Source organism: Neltuma alba, unplaced genomic scaffold (assembly GCF_004799145.2).
Source record: "Neltuma alba isolate B1F8T4 unplaced genomic scaffold, ASM479914v2 tig00002494_pilon, whole genome shotgun sequence".
In the NCBI taxonomy this organism is placed as follows: Eukaryota; Viridiplantae; Streptophyta; class Magnoliopsida; order Fabales; family Fabaceae; genus Neltuma; species Neltuma alba.
Window position 1 is genome coordinate 1 of NW_021632880.1, and position 15,876 is coordinate 15,876.

General features: G+C 36.9%; 1 protein-coding gene across 1 annotated transcript; it reads right to left on the minus strand.

Annotated features, from left to right (window-relative positions):
* Window positions 1–4,754: 4,754 nt before the first annotated feature.
* Window positions 4,755–14,493, minus strand: LOC114729941 (chromatin-remodeling ATPase INO80-like). Its single transcript, XM_028916969.1, has 20 exons — window positions 14,138–14,493; window positions 13,580–14,012; window positions 13,291–13,491; window positions 13,037–13,147; window positions 12,199–12,623; window positions 11,832–12,021; window positions 11,593–11,765; window positions 10,584–10,709; window positions 9,908–10,069; window positions 9,770–9,827; window positions 9,320–9,550; window positions 9,024–9,170; window positions 7,650–8,210; window positions 7,296–7,556; window positions 7,073–7,180; window positions 6,658–6,752; window positions 6,244–6,400; window positions 5,526–5,720; window positions 5,227–5,382; window positions 4,755–4,967 (listed from the first exon to the last, which is right to left on the minus strand). Exons 1-20 carry the CDS (start codon window positions 14,491–14,493, stop codon window positions 4,755–4,757), a joined length of 4,359 nt encoding a protein of 1,452 aa, XP_028772802.1.
* Window positions 14,494–15,876: the final 1,383 nt, after the last annotated feature.

Genomic DNA, 15,876 nt, shown 5'->3' on the forward strand with positions numbered 1-15,876 from the left:
TAATGTCTAACAGAATTTTAAATAAGATTGTTTTTTAATAAAAAAACACTTGTGGCTAGAAAAAGAAAATACTAGCAATGAGTGGGTTTTCAACAACCTATTGTGATATTGATCTCATGTGGCAGCTACGTCAGCGAAGCATGTGTGGAGTTATACATGTATGCGGTTTATGGAGTAAAAGCCTAGTTTTAATGTAATGCAGAAAATAAACTTGACTGTCGGCCAAAAAAAACCTTGAAAAAGTTTTAGCTGTTATAGTAATTACTTACAAAAGTGAAGAGGGTATTTTGTCAATAAAATAATTTAGGTTTTAATAACGAAAAAATTATTATTTTCTATTTTTATTTTTTGTAATGAGTAGTTTTTTATGAATTGTAATAAATGTATTAAGTTAAATCACTCGTGCTTTATGTGTTAATATTCATATTGTGAACATAATTGTTAGCATCCAATGATGATACCCAAGTCCTGTGATGCAAAGTAATTTTTCTTAGAAAAATAAGTAAAATACAGATTAAATATCGCTTATACTCAATAAGTATAAACAACATATATGTTACTAGCTTTAACACTAAGGTTGCTATTTTGTCAAAAAGGATGTTTTTCCTAAAGTATTGCTTTCAAATAACAACCAAATCAATGGGCAAAAATTCTGCATGAGCACGCAAAAGAAAGGGCTTTAAGGGAATATCATATGTATTTCCGACCAATATTTTTGTTGCAATAGAGAATAAGAGAAAGAATGATCAACTTTTTCAATTACACAGACATTTACAACACCCAATCAATCAGAAAGAAAATATTCTACAAGTCAAAGAAAAATGGCTTGAAAATAAAAGATCAAATTGTCCTCCCCGCACTAAGAAGGATCGTTAGGTGCGAATCAGCACTCCTCTTGGATTCATCAACCACAAGCAAATAACAAAAAAAGCGAATGATAGAAAATTAGATCAGTCTTCATATAAAGCCAGATGAACTATTTGATTGATTGGTTAAAAAAAAAAAAAAAAAAAACAACAACAGCAAGTATTATCTCATTAGGCGGGATCGTTATATGAATCACACGACACCATTATATTCTGTCAACAACTTAAACTTTAGATATATTGTTTACTAGGAGGTCTCATTCAATGACCTTATTAAACAATCTTCTCAATAATTAGAAAATAATATTTATTAAAAAATTAAATAATTAAATAATTGTTTAATATTTGATTATTGGTTAAATGAGAGAGTAATTTATTTTATTGATGAATGTGCAGAGTATAGATACTCTTCAACTTTTCCAAGTTTTTTTTAACTTTTTGGTTTGGAGTAAATCATTCAGGAGACATATATTCTTGAGTTCAGAACTTTTCTGCGTCCACGTGGTTCGGTATTGAACATAACCATACCTTGCACATAATCATCAACGTAGGATTGGATCTCTTGCCCGAGAACTTGGCCTACCTGTCCACATCAAGTCTCATTAGGATCCATATGAGAGCAATGGGCAATTCAGAGAAAGATATACATTCATATAATTGACGAATGACTCTGTTCATAGAGCACTGGTGTAGAAATTGGTTCATAACTAACATAACCCCCGCTAACTACTGACTGCCTTAACATGCTCCCTCAATCTGAATCTCTTTGCTACACATGTTCATCATTTTCTATTACACCCCTACTCAATCAGAGACTTCTCTTCAGAATCCTTAGCTTTTATCTGAAAGATAAGAACGTTGCATTAGTAATTGGCTTTGTGAACACATCTGCAACTAACTCGAGAAATGTGCCAAACCTCAATATGTTTACCGGTCACCTTTTTCTCATATAGATCAATATCAATATGTTCAGTGCGTGATTGAAGCATCAGATTCACAAACAATGCTATTGGACTGGAACTGTTAGGATATGACAGCCAAAAAAAGTGAGAAAAAGATATCCGTACTGTTGAATGATTATGTATGTAGAGTACAAGGGCATATGTATGTAGGATACATTGACTTCATAACTAACATAACTAACGCTAACTACTGACTACCTTAATTGTCAAATCATGCACGCTTCTGTTGAATCTGCAGTTTCAAAATGGAAAATGATACGACAGAAAAGAAAGGTTCAATACTCAGCTACACACCACAAAAACAATAGGCTCCTCAGGAGAAGGAGGTGCATTTTTAAGGTAGTCCTTGATTGGAGTTGCACCTACGGATTCATTTCCATCCAAGCAGCCTGAAATTCATATGGTCAACTATAGCAGTTAGTTAGTTAAGAACTAAATCTGGTGAAAATGTCAAGATCATCATACTTACCCACTATCCTTGAGGTTGCATGAAGTTGAGCCAATAAACTTGACGGGTCAGTAGTGATTTTATGACGGAGGACTATGTTGGTCTTACGACACATTATCAATTCATTTTGGAATAACTCATCTACAAGGATTCAACAGTGTATAATTAACATTTACGCAACATAATAAATAAAGTATCATCATGAACTCACAGTAGTGTCAAATAGCGGGCTATCATCATTGCCTCCAAACGTTAAGTATATTAAATATAGTGACGATTGAGAAAACAAAAATTAATCACCTAACATAGCCGTAAATTCTTCCTGGTCACCTACAAGCGTAAGCAACGTCTTGGGGTTGAACTTATAATAACCCTTGGGCCCAAAATTGATATAGATCGCCCGTATATATGCAACAGAGTTGAGTAGGGTTGTTAACAATATTTGCAGTGGCTGAAAAAGTAACACGCATGAATAAATTGGAAGAACACAAGCTTAATAAGGAAATAAAGCTTCATTAAGCCTTGCAATATAAATAAGAAAAAATTTTAATGATTAAAGATCGTCAAATTTTGAGTAGAGATAAAATATGGGTTTGAAATCACTAACCAACTTGTAAGTCGCAGCAAGATTTCCAACATCATTCGGGTCGGGCTGATACTGCATGAACACAATACAAAGATAAATATTGACTTCATTATGATAAGGAGGTTATAACGATATCAATACAAGATAATGTTCATCCATTATTCTTTCGATTTTCGTTTCCATTTTATTGCATTGGAACAGAGTGCATGCGCAAAACTGCATAATCTCTTCTTTGGACGTAGCGAATAGCGATGCTATTTAGCAATTATTGATTACCTGACAAGAAATTTAGCGAATACCATTCTTAAATGTATGACACTAAAAATCACAATTTTTACCTCGTCGTCAATTTTAGGTACGCTAAGTGGAAGATCGTTGATAAAGAAAGTGATGATCCCTGATTCTTGAAACGACGGCGGCAACTGTTGCTCGTCGTTGTTCGGAGGGGAACCCACTTCTTCCATTAGCTTGCCTTCGTTACAACTTTGCTACTCTTCTTGGGGGAGAAACGTTATATTTGAATTCCCTCGGCTCTTTCGATAAAAAAATAATGAATTCCCTCGCTGCGCACTTCTTTTGTAGCGCGGGAATTCTTCTTCTTGTTTTTTATTTTTTGGCCAAATATAGCGTGGGAGGGAATTCAAGAAAGTAGAATAGTAATTATTTCGGTGGCAAATTTAATTTTCGATTAATTTTTTAATGATAATCGTCATCACACACACACATGTATATATTATGAAAACAGGTCGCATTAAAACAATAGAACTCATTTCTTTAGTTTTTCTTCAAACGACATTTCTTTTCTTTTTTTAATCTCCATGCAATGTCGAAAAAGCAACACTCATTGTCATCATCATTCGCCCCCCATTTTAAGATGTCTAAACTTTGAAAAAGAGATGAAAAATTGAAAATAAAAGAAAAATAGGGAATTAAAAAGTGTTAATATTAATATTTAATAGATAAATATCAGTATATAGTATTGCGAAATTTATTTTAAAAAAAACTATTGCTTACATTGGACTGTACGTCTAATTAATATTAATATTAACATGAAAAATAAAATTTATAGCAAACGACGACACATCTTACAAATGCTAAATCTGAGGTTTTTTTTTCCTTTCATATTATAATGTATGAAGATGCCTTGAATGAGAAACATTGCGCTCAGGTTTTAAAAAATTCGATAACAAAGGCAGATGCTGATGAAATTGAAGAACTTGAAAAGGATCTCTCCTATCGCTGCAGAAATATGTTGTAATGCTTTGACTGAGAAAATCTGACGTCTCAATGAGGAGTTTGAAGAATGATCATATCCTGATAATGATAGAATTCGGCCACTATTTTGTTACGAGATATTAAAGGCTACACTAGGATAATACACAGGGAGTATTATAATATCTGCATATATCATTTAATAATCCTAAGATGTATTACGAAATCATTTTCTATCAGATAGCTTATCATTTTTAACCTTTACATTTTGGACCATCGGAGGAAGAATTTATTCTTTCTAAACATGTAACCAGGACAGTTGTGGGACTCAAATATCTTCGCAGCTTTTAAGATTCCTCTCTATAGTTTTTACCCTCAAATATAATATGATTGCAAATAAGAATATATTGAGGCGAGTGATAATCATCTAGAGCCGGCAGATAATCCCAAGTGAATGTAATTACTTAGGCAAAAAAATAATATAACTAACAAGGAGATATTCTAATCTGTACAAAGCCCCAACAATGTTTAAGCGGGGCAGATCTATAATCTTTCTCATAGGTCTAAGACTAAGACTGTCACTATTTACTATGCACAAAGTAAAGGATATGGAGCTTCTTAGCCTGCCTTGCCTCAATACAAAATGGAAGCGGGAAAAAGGGAACCTTCTGTTATTAAAATCACGTGAAAATGGTGCCTATTCGGTCTGCTCCAGCAGAAGGGTCGTCACACTTGTCATTCCCAACTTTCTTTGCCTTCTTTGGTCTCTTGGGTTTCTGGACCGCTAGATCATCATACAACTCATACTCCGTTGGCATTGTCCTATTAAGCTCATTAATCTTCTGAAAATTCCTTGCCCTTGATGCGGTTTGCTTGACAGAGGCAGCTTTTCTCTGCAAGCGGTCAATTGCACAAAATAAAAGTTTATGTACTCAGTTACTCAGTTTGCATCAGGCTAGATAATTCACTTGAAATGTGATGCGCGGGGAATAAATTACAATTTTAACCATTAATTCCTAATACCTCACGCATCAAATCCTTCTCCGGCGAATGAGAAACAACAAAACTTCCTATATAAATTTCTCATCACGCACCCACTTGAAATAAGATTTGAGCATCAGCAGCATCAATGCTCATTAATTATCGGGTTACCTTTTTATTACTGGGCTTTGGTCCCTCTGGATCAAGAAAAATATCATTATGTGGGCGCTGTGCTCCCGAGTCTGTTAGATCTTCCAGGGTCGCATCTCCTTCTTCATTCACCCGTATAACCTTCACCGTTTGTTTCTTCTTTTGCTTATCATTTACCTGGGAGTATAAAACGAGGTGAAATGTAGTCAGGATCTCTCAAAAATTGGTCTGAGTATTCTTCTTTTGCCTTCCCATATCGGTGGTCAACAATAACTAACATTTTGTGTCCGTGTTTTCTGGGGACGAGATTCACAACCAACCTGAAGAGGAACTCCGTTGAATTTCTGCTCCAACTGCGCATCATCCAGAAGCAAAGACACAATATCCTCAGCAACAAAAACATCACCAGCAGAACCACTAGTCATGACGAGGTTCTGTACAGTGCTTTTTTGACTTGCTCTAAGAAGAATATTCTCTTCAACTGTCTCTTTGCATATGAGTCTGTACACAGTGACCTTCAAGATTGAAAATGAAATAAAATTAGTTGAAACCAAAATAAACCGAGTATTATCGCACTCTAGAGAAACCAAATCTTTTGCGTTTGCAGAAATAGAGACAAGATCACAGGAAGTGAAGCAAGGTGAAAGAGCAACTGTGGCACGTATGCAAGCAAAAAATGTACAAATGGAGAGCATTTGATTGGTGTATTTATTTATTTATTTTGTAAAGGAGCGTGCATGTTTTTCTTTTTAATAATGGGTTGGATCTAACAAACTGCACCTTTTACTTTCTAAGTAATTAGGAAAGGTGCATGATCCGGCCAAGTAGTTCAATAATCCAGAACCACTGACATCGTTGAAACTAAGAAGTTAGCATAGTACTCTTTCTATATTAGCAATAAAGAAGGGGAAAAGGTTGAATTTTCCTTCTTCGACAGGGAGCACCCATATCGATTGATTTCAAAAGCTAGTACAACACCCATTTAATCATATTATCAAACGCATAAGCATGGTGGCGAATGAGGAAGAGAAAGCTAACATCTTTTGTTTGACCGATTCGATGAGCTCTGTCCATTGCCTGCTGATCCATCGTGGGATTCCAATCATTCTCATAAAAGATTACTGTGTCAGCAGCCGTCAAGTTGATACCCAATCCACCAGCTCTTGTACTAAGTAAGAACACAAAAACATCATTCCTGCAACCATGAAATTACAAATATCATGAGTGTTAAGAGTGGACATGATTTGATTTCATTCAGAAGTCGTCATGTTAGAATATGTAATCTCAGTCAACTTTCTGAAATATGTATTTTTATTTTGGAGCTGATTCTTCTTGAACCATCTGCCCTAGATTCGGCCTTCACGGCTGTCATGCTTCAATAAGCAACTGCGTAAAAGTGACCTTTAATAACCTCACTAGGACAGGGTATCCCCGCAAAGTGGCAGCCGTTACCTCTGCTGGAAGTCTCTAACCATGTCTCTGCGGTCCTGAATAGATGTCGATCCATCAAGCCTAAAATATCTATATTTTCTGTAGTTCATGTAGTCCTGCAAGTTGCATTGAATAGTAGCCAGCATGAAAACTCCAACAGAGTTAAACGGTAAGCACCAAGACAAGTACCATGCAACCATATAAGTCGTCCACAAACCTTGTGGGAAGATTTCCACTTTCAAAAACATTATATTCAACTCTTTTTGTTGCTTTTGTTGAAAAAAATTGCAACTCATATATATCATCCTATGTTGATTTTACCGTTACAATAAAGAACTCATACATCGAGCAGCCCATGTGACAAGAACATCAGACTAAAGACTTCTAGACATGATTAGAGTAAGAAGGTTTGACATAGTAACAAATGTAGCAATACCTCAAGAATATTCAGCATCCTAGTCATCTGAGCAAACAAGAGAACACGGTGATTTTCAGCCCGCAAGCGTTTTAATAATATGTCCAGCGTTTGAAGCTTCCCAGAGTCCTATGTGAAAACCATGCCTTAGAAAATCATTTCAACAAGAAAGCTGAAGGACAGGGAGGATGAAGGGGGGAAGGGGAAGGGGGTGGCTCAATGAAAAATAAAGTACAGCACTTACAGTGATCAGTTTCGCTGGGTCAAAATTTTGCATGGGGGGAGACGAACCTAGAATTTTGTAGGTTAACTGAAGAGCAGGCTGTGCAACTGTTAGTTCACAATCAATCTCTTGAATTAAATGATGGGGAGGACCATCTGGCTTTCTAGGTCCATTAAACTCAGATGTACGTGCAAATCCCACAAGCAACCTCATGACCCAAGGGTCATGCAACTCTTCCAGTGTTTTATAGGAGAAGCTTCGGTCTGAGCAGTGGGCAACAATCTAAAAAGAAGAAAAGAAGAAATGCAGACATCAAGTAATGATCATTTTGCAAAATCAAGCTTAAGAATTAGATAGTGAGGAAATATGACATACTGGTGGAGCTCTAGTCCGAGGGATATATGTGTATGCTGAGTGAATAAGCCTTGCATTGGATATAATTCTATCTTCATATGTGACAACCAATGCCTCAAAAGGGGCATGGCTGGGGCCAGTAGCAAATCTTCTTTGAAAAATCTTAGTCTCAGATTTTGTTGGCACCAATAACATTCGGGAAACAGCCCTCACTTTTCCTGCTTCAAGGTAACCGTATTCAGGATCATTATCTACAGTCTCCGTTACGAAGTCCACAACTTCATTGATAAATTTCTGTTCCCATCTTACGATAGAAAACAGTACTTGCTCCATAAAAGAACCAGTAGCTGAAAACATCACCTCCTGTGGGGACAAATCCATCAAATGGGTAAAACCAAAAGTTCCACTTTTCATAAATGACGCATTTGATTTATTCCCTTCAGAGAAGATGGATTGAAAAACATTCTCCGGCCTGTAAATATTAAAATGTCTTTGAAAAAATTCTCTGCTAACACCACGAGCAATTGTTGAATTAAGCAATTTAGAACCTTGCATGATTTCTTGATGGACAAGTTTTGGCATCTGAAAATCATAAGGAAAAAACTAGCATTAAAAATGATACATAAACGTGGCATCTTATTCACGTTTTACCAGTAACTTGAATATAGAATTAGAATCAACATAATGAGAGAAAGGCCCACCTATTTGGCCCGCAATTTAAAATTAGCTTACAGATCAAACTTATAAGTTAGATCAGACTCAAAATCTACTTAATCATTCAAAGAAAAGCATAGATCAAGAATAAATTCCAAAAAAGAGATTTCTATTAGAAATTAAAACTTAGTAACATAACATTTATCTACTCTCTATTACTTTTCTTCCTCCTACTTCAATTCCTCTTAACCTCAAGCCAACTGCAGTCAACTTTAAAAATAAAACGTTCTTAAGAAACTAAACTACATGTACTAGTATCCAAAAGGAAAAAATCGAGTAACACCACAAGAAGGACCTGAGTGAATTTGATTTTCTTTCCATGAAAAGTTTCCTAATTCACAGAATCAACTTGCTCCGCAGTAGACATGCAGTGCAAATTTCAGTTGTACACATAATGCTAAGTTATCTAAGGCATCGCATATTTTTTATTGGAACAATAATATTTCAATAAAAATGGAATTGATGTCACCGATTCTGAAGTAAAAAAGGCACGAAACTCATTAGGAACAGTTTACACAAGATAAGCTTGATGGCACCAAACATGCTATAATAGTATCTTGCCTGTGTTCTAAAATTTGAGAGAGCAGGGTCAGGCAGAAAAGGCAAAATGAAAGGGGGGAGGGGGATGAAAAAGAAAGAATGATGAGATTAAATTTCTCAGAACAATAGAAAGGTTTTTACCTTGTATGATATTGGATTGTGACCCCCAGCATAGTATACATCCTCCAACTCCCCAAATGGAGGAGGCGGAAAGGAACTTGGAATCTCTGCAAAATTATAGAATGTGGTTCCCTCGCTCCTCTCAAACGACTCCGGATGGTTGCAAACCTGTTTAAAGAACATTATTTATTATAGGAAATAGAGAACTTAAAAAGGAGGAACCTCTGATGCTAAAAACAAAGTATCTTGTCTTTATTTATATTCTGATCAATGCAAAATTTATGAGAGAGAGAACCTCCAATGAATGAATTGCCTACCTTTCGTAGTTGAATAACAATATTCATTAAATTATCAATTCTCTTATCGTTGAGCTGCCCACGATTACTATCAAACAAATCAGCAAGAGATATTTTATTCTTGATTGCTTGATAGAAAGCTTGCTGCCGAGAACTCAGCTTGCAGTGCACTGTAACCTCTATTTTTCTAGTCAGTTCGGATACTACATCTTTTTTAACTCGTCGCAGCATGAAAGGCTTTAGAATAGAATGCTGTCAGGATAAGCCAAAAGGTTCAGGGGAAAAAGAGTCAATGGGAGTCTAAACAAAAAACAGCTCAAACACGAAGAACAAGGCAGTAATTACGAATGAGACCAAATAATATAGGAAAAATCGAAGCTCAATTCCTACTTTTCCGCAACAGTGCAAGATACAATAATAAATTTCAAGCATCAGCTTCCTACAGATATTAAACAAGAAATACAAACTTACCAGTCTGTTAAGTTGATGTTCATTCAAAGTACCTCCATGTTCTGCATGGTTCTCAATTCTAGCATGTGATCATAAAGACTGTTAGACCACTGTCACACTGTCAAAAAAGTCCAACAAGCTAAAAGGAACGGAAAATACCCTTTTGAAAACCATTCATTAAATTGTTCGTGGTTATCAAATAAAGTTGGCATAATGAAGTGCAGAAGAGCCCATAATTCTGCCATATTATTTTGAATGGGTGTACCGGTCAGCAGCAGGCGATTCCGACAATTAAAACTGAGGAGTGTCTTCCATCTTATACTGCCAGATCACAGATATTAAATTATTTACACTTGAGAATATCATTAAAATTAATTTTAAAGGCAGTAATCACCACACACATGACAATACAACGTCAAATATCTTATTCATCACAAGCAAATTAATATAAAACAAAGTATACACGTTCAGCAATGCAATCGAAATAAACAACTAATCAGAGTGTTCTTTCAAGGAAACATGTTATATAATCATAATAATGACAGTTGCAGTTGAGATTAGTTTGTGAAAGTTAGTTAATGAATTAATGGAGTTGGTTAATCCCTAGGCTTAACTATAAGGGTTTGGTAGATTTTAATAGGGCTATGATTATGAGAACCATAATGGGTCGAAAGGAATAAAACTTCTCTCCTAATTCTCTCGTCTCCCTCTCATTCTCCCTCCTCCTCTGATCCTCTCCCATTCCCACACTTATTCTGTAATAAAATATTCAGCAGAAACAATGATGATATATGTCATTCACTCAAGCACCTAGGATTCATAATATAATTAGAACCTGTTTGAACTTTTAATTGCCTGAGCTTCATCTAATACCATGTACTGCCATTTCACACGCCGAAAATACTTCTCATCAGATACTATTAGCTGGTAGCTTGTAATGAGAATGTGGAATTTCGCTTCCCTGGTAAACAAGAAACGAATATTAACTATAGTCATCTGAGAGATAAAAAGACCAGAAGGATGAGCTTCGCAGAGAATAAGATATGTGACAGGGTTCAGAATATTGTGTTAACCAGTTAACCGTCACGTGACAAATCCCAAATGTATGTAAAAGCCAAGAAGATGCCTATCTATGCGGATGAGCAATGTATTGCTACCCAACTAACAACACACAAATAACACAGTCGTCCTCTCTTCCTTCTGGATGTCACACCCTACCATGTAATAGGGGATATCAGCTACTTATCTTCCTCATCTTCAACAAAATAAGAACCAGCATTTCGAGACATTTAATATAAAAAATTTCACTTCCTACAGCTTGGACAAGGAATTACTGAATGCCAAATTTCAGCATTCTCCAAGTTACTCAATTAAAAAATCCAGACAAATTAAAATCCTCTTGTCTGATATTTACTCGTGGTCATTTCGAAAATTTACTCTCATATGATATATTAATTTAGTGAAACTGAATGCCGAAATGAGGCCAAACAACTCTACCGAAAAAATTCAGACCAATTAAAATCTTGCTGAAGTTTTCTCAAAATATGTCATCTGTGCCATTTTGGAAAATTTTACTTGCATATACGATAATAAACTAGAGAGACATTGTGAAGCTGAATGCAAATATAATTCTTCTAAGGAGAAAAAACCTTTGCTTAGTTTATATTTTCTTCCTTTATGAATCAAATCAACTGAGTCTCTAAGGAGCGGAGCTTATCACCACAATCTATCTTTCAGTCGCTGAACTACAGAAACATCCCACCCTAGACCAGGCAGTGTGGAAAGGAAATCAAGTAACCAGTTTAAATAACTTGTGAATGTACAAAGCATGAAATGAAGATTACCTGCGATAAAGATCCTTTGGGTTAATACTTTTCCTAAGTACTGTTCGCTCATGAAGCCCACCCCAGTAAGGAAGAGCTTTCATTTCAGGGCAGAAGCGCTCAAGTTCTTCTTTCCAATTGTTCAATACTGATGAAGGTGCAACAACCAAAAATGGTCCCCATATATTTTTCTCCTGCATGGGAAAAATTGTTAAATTAAAGTCATCAAAATGTTCAAAAACACAAGGTTGACTGGTTACCTCAGCTAAATGGGCTAAAAAAGCCATGGCTTGAATGGTCTTTCCAAGTCCCATCTCATCAGCAAGTATACCATTCAGACCCTGCTCATAACAATTAACTAACCACTGAAGACCTTTTAGCTGATATTCTTTAAGACGGCCTCTAAACATTTCTGGTGTCCGAACTGTTGATGCCACAGGCATGGTTGAACTGCAACAGAACATCAGACAATTCAATTAAAACTCAACATTATCGCTTAATATCATAATCACCGATGCCGTTTGGATAAAAATTAACACAGAAACATGCAAATACATATGTACTTGTCCATATATGTGGAGATGTATTTGTCTGTGTGCCAAACGGTGGGGAGGACAAAGAACTCACGGGGTTTGCAAATCAATGTTACTTGCTCCTGCAACTTCCTGTGAAAGTGCATCAGTTTCATCAGCCTGACGCAGCCTCAAGCATTCACTATCAAAAGCGCTCGTCAACTTTCTCTGCTTAGAGACAGCTTCTTGAGCTGCCTTCAAAGCTTCCTTCTTCAGTTCAGCCTCTTCAGGATCTTCCTCCTCGCTAGGCCCAGCACCTGAAGAGCCAGTTTCTGCATCTTGATCATCTGCTTTTTCATCTACTGTAGGTAAAACATCAGAGGACAGTAAGTTCGACTTGTTCTGCATAAAATGACTGTATAGCTCAGTTTGCTGTATAAGGAAATTCAGCCTTTGCTGCTGCCTCTTTGCTTCCCGAAGCTCCTGTTCACGCCTCAAAGCTTCTGCAGCTTCTTTCTCCTCTTTTTTCCTCAATTCTGCCTATAATGAATGAAAATAGAAATTAAAAGAGCATACAAGTCCAGTCCAATGTACAGCAAAGTTTACACAAATTATAATTCCAATACCAGATCAGTGCCAACCAAGTAAACCATTTTTCCATACCTAACACAGTGCAATAAACAAAGTCCAATTCTTCTTATCTGAGTCTCAAGATCCACCTCACTAAAGCACCACATTAAATTCACAACTGTGAAGGGTGCGCAACATTACCGATTAAAATAAACAATATTTAGTATTCTTCAGGAAGGAGGATCCTAAGAATTGCAGGTATGATTATTTTCCACTGAACATGCACCATTATCACACATAAAGAAGCTTGTTAAACCAATATTTTTTTTAGTTTTTGATAACAAGAGCCATTATAATATATTCAGAAAGGAAATGAATAGTACCATCTCCTTATCTGATCGTTTCCAGAACAGCAAGACATCTCTAGCTAGTTTTCGAGTGCGAATGGGTGCACTCTTCATGAATTTAAGTGATCTACTCGCTTTCATTCTGACCTGAAAGAGAAGAATATCCATACAAGTAAAATATCAGATCACGGGGCTTAGAGTTAAAACTTGATTGATTGATGATGCATGTCAGAAACCAAGCCATAACAAAACAGATGAAATATGTGCAAATGGTAGGAGACAGAGCATGCCTCTCTTTGGCAGTTCTCTGAGAACCTCTTGGCATCAGCAAGTTGCTTTCGATGGAAACCAGTAAAAAATCTATAGTGCTTTGGTATCTCTCTTCTTACAATATTTACCCAGACTTTTCCAATTCTTTCCATTTCCTCCTTCTCAATCAAAGAAGGGTCTTTCTTTACCTTTTGCTTCTTAGGTAGGCTTCTTTCAATGATCTGCAGCAATGAAGAAATAAGGATCAAAAGAGGGGGAGCAGGAATCGAAGAGCAAGGTCTCCGATAATATTATAATGCCCATGCATACCTCATACGCGTCACCTTTCTCTAAAACCTTCACATAATAAACCTGCAATACACCACCCTCGGATAAAATAGATCGCTTAATATTTCCAGCAGCTCCCTCTGGGATGGAAGAATTCAAACCAATGTCAGATACTTTCAGACTAAATTGATGAGGTGAATTAGAAGCTGACATGGCCTTCAATCGTGCCTGAAGTGAATCATATTGAGGTAAGGTTTCCCCCATGCCTGCTCGGTTTCTAGTTCCACCCCTCTTATCAGAAGCCATCATTGCCGCCAAGGACCCCAAATCCAAGGTACCCTTTAAGTGAAATTCCTCAACTAGGATATCCGAGAAACTTGGAAGGTTCATCATTGCTGCTAACTGATCATAAGTAGGAGGAATTTTGTAAGTAACGCCATCTCCAATATCTAACGAAGCTGGTTCATAGATAGTTCTGCGATTAAAAGAAAATGATGGTGGTGATGATGTTATGCAACATTAAGTCATAAATAACATTGCATATTCCAAATGCTCCAACACTAGTACACTACTCAGTCAACAGGGAAGGAAAAAACAAACCTATCAGATCCATATTGCGGTCTGAATTCTGCATCACGGTAGTTTACAGGTTTCTGAGGATTAATATCATTAGGCCACTCAGATGTTGTCTCCAGAGCATGTATTCCTCTTCGGTGCTCATTCAACAACTTTCGCGCTTTCAAACCTGTGTTACTTTTAAGAAGGTGAGCACTAACACGATTTTGGGCAGGACTGGATGAGGTATCTTTATACCTCCTCTTGTATTTTTGCATATGTTCCCCAAGCATTGATCGGTATCGCTCCTCAGTCATGTGCGTGCCGCAAAAATTACCCCTGTCTTCGTCGTCACTGTTTTGAGACAACTTCCTTTTCTTCAGCAAATTTACCTCACTCATACTCCCATTACTGTGATTTCGATCGATTGCCCCACCTATTCATGTGGAAGTATTCCAAAAATACAGGGTACAAATATACATGAGTTAAAGCTCTGGTTCTCCAAAATTCATCCGCCAGCTATCCAGGGGAGAAAACTTACAGAATAGAACTATCATTTGCGTGCATAAAATCCAAATACGTAAAGAATCTTTGAAGACCAACAAAAAGAAAAAAAGCAACACCCCTACCTTGGCTATCTCCGCTCTCATCCTGACTACTAGTCCCATAATAATCAAAATCATCGTCTTGTTGTGGAAGTTGAAAATTCATTAAAGACTACAAAACAATGCAACAAGAGAAGACAAAAATAAAGAGCCGTTATAATATTTGGCGGGAAAATAAGTTTTAGGAAGTATAAAAAGCTAACAACAATTTGAATTGAGTATGCAAAACTCTAGCATCCCACACCAAAAGCGGTAAAAATAAAATAAGATAAACAAGTTTGGAGACAAGATGCAGGAATATAAAACCTCTAGTTTGAAGAAAGCAGTTCAGCAAACAGAAGCATAGAACATAATAATTAACTTGGTGTAAAGTACGAAAGCTACGAGAGAATGGGGAAGGCAAGAGTGGCAAACCTCGAGGTTAAAAAGACTAGAGTACGAGAGCGAGTCCTTGGATTTCCTTCTGTGATCCATGGGGTATGACGCGATTACAATGTGATGATAACCTTGACCGGAGAAACCCTAATTCTGTGGAAAGTCATGAAGGAAGAGAGGTCCGCAGAAGGAGGAAGGGAAGCTCCCCAGTAGCCCTAAAAGGAGTGCTGTTGCGATCGGTACCTGAAAAGAGAGAAAGGAGGAATAGAAAAGTCGAGAAAGAAGGAAGGAAACAGAGACAAGGTCAAGTTCGGAGAGAGGAAATCAGATTCTACTCGTTGCATAAGGCTGAGGCCGCAGCCCAACATTACAAGGGACGTGCATGCGTAACATTCATGCAATAACGGAAAATCCATGGAAAAGACGAGAAGGGTATTAAAGTTCCTGTACAAAGACTCAAATGCCCTTAGTTACAATTTATTGTCTCATCAAGAGGGAGAGAAGAGTCGACGAGGACGCAGGCGGTCCCCCCGTATCAAAGTGTGCTAACGTCCACCCGATGGGTGACATTTTCTTAAAGCGCGCTGCGACTGGTGGGTTTGAAATTTCACGAGAAATACTAGCACACTCCAATCGAGACGAATTAAAATGGAACGGCTCAGACTATTTAATCCTACCTGTTGAATAAATTTGAACACTTCTCTGGGAAGTCGACGGGCGTGTTTAAGGAGGAGAGATGAAGGCGGCTTGGTGATTGGTAGACGAGATAAAAGTTCACAGTAAGACTTCAACATGTTTTATCTT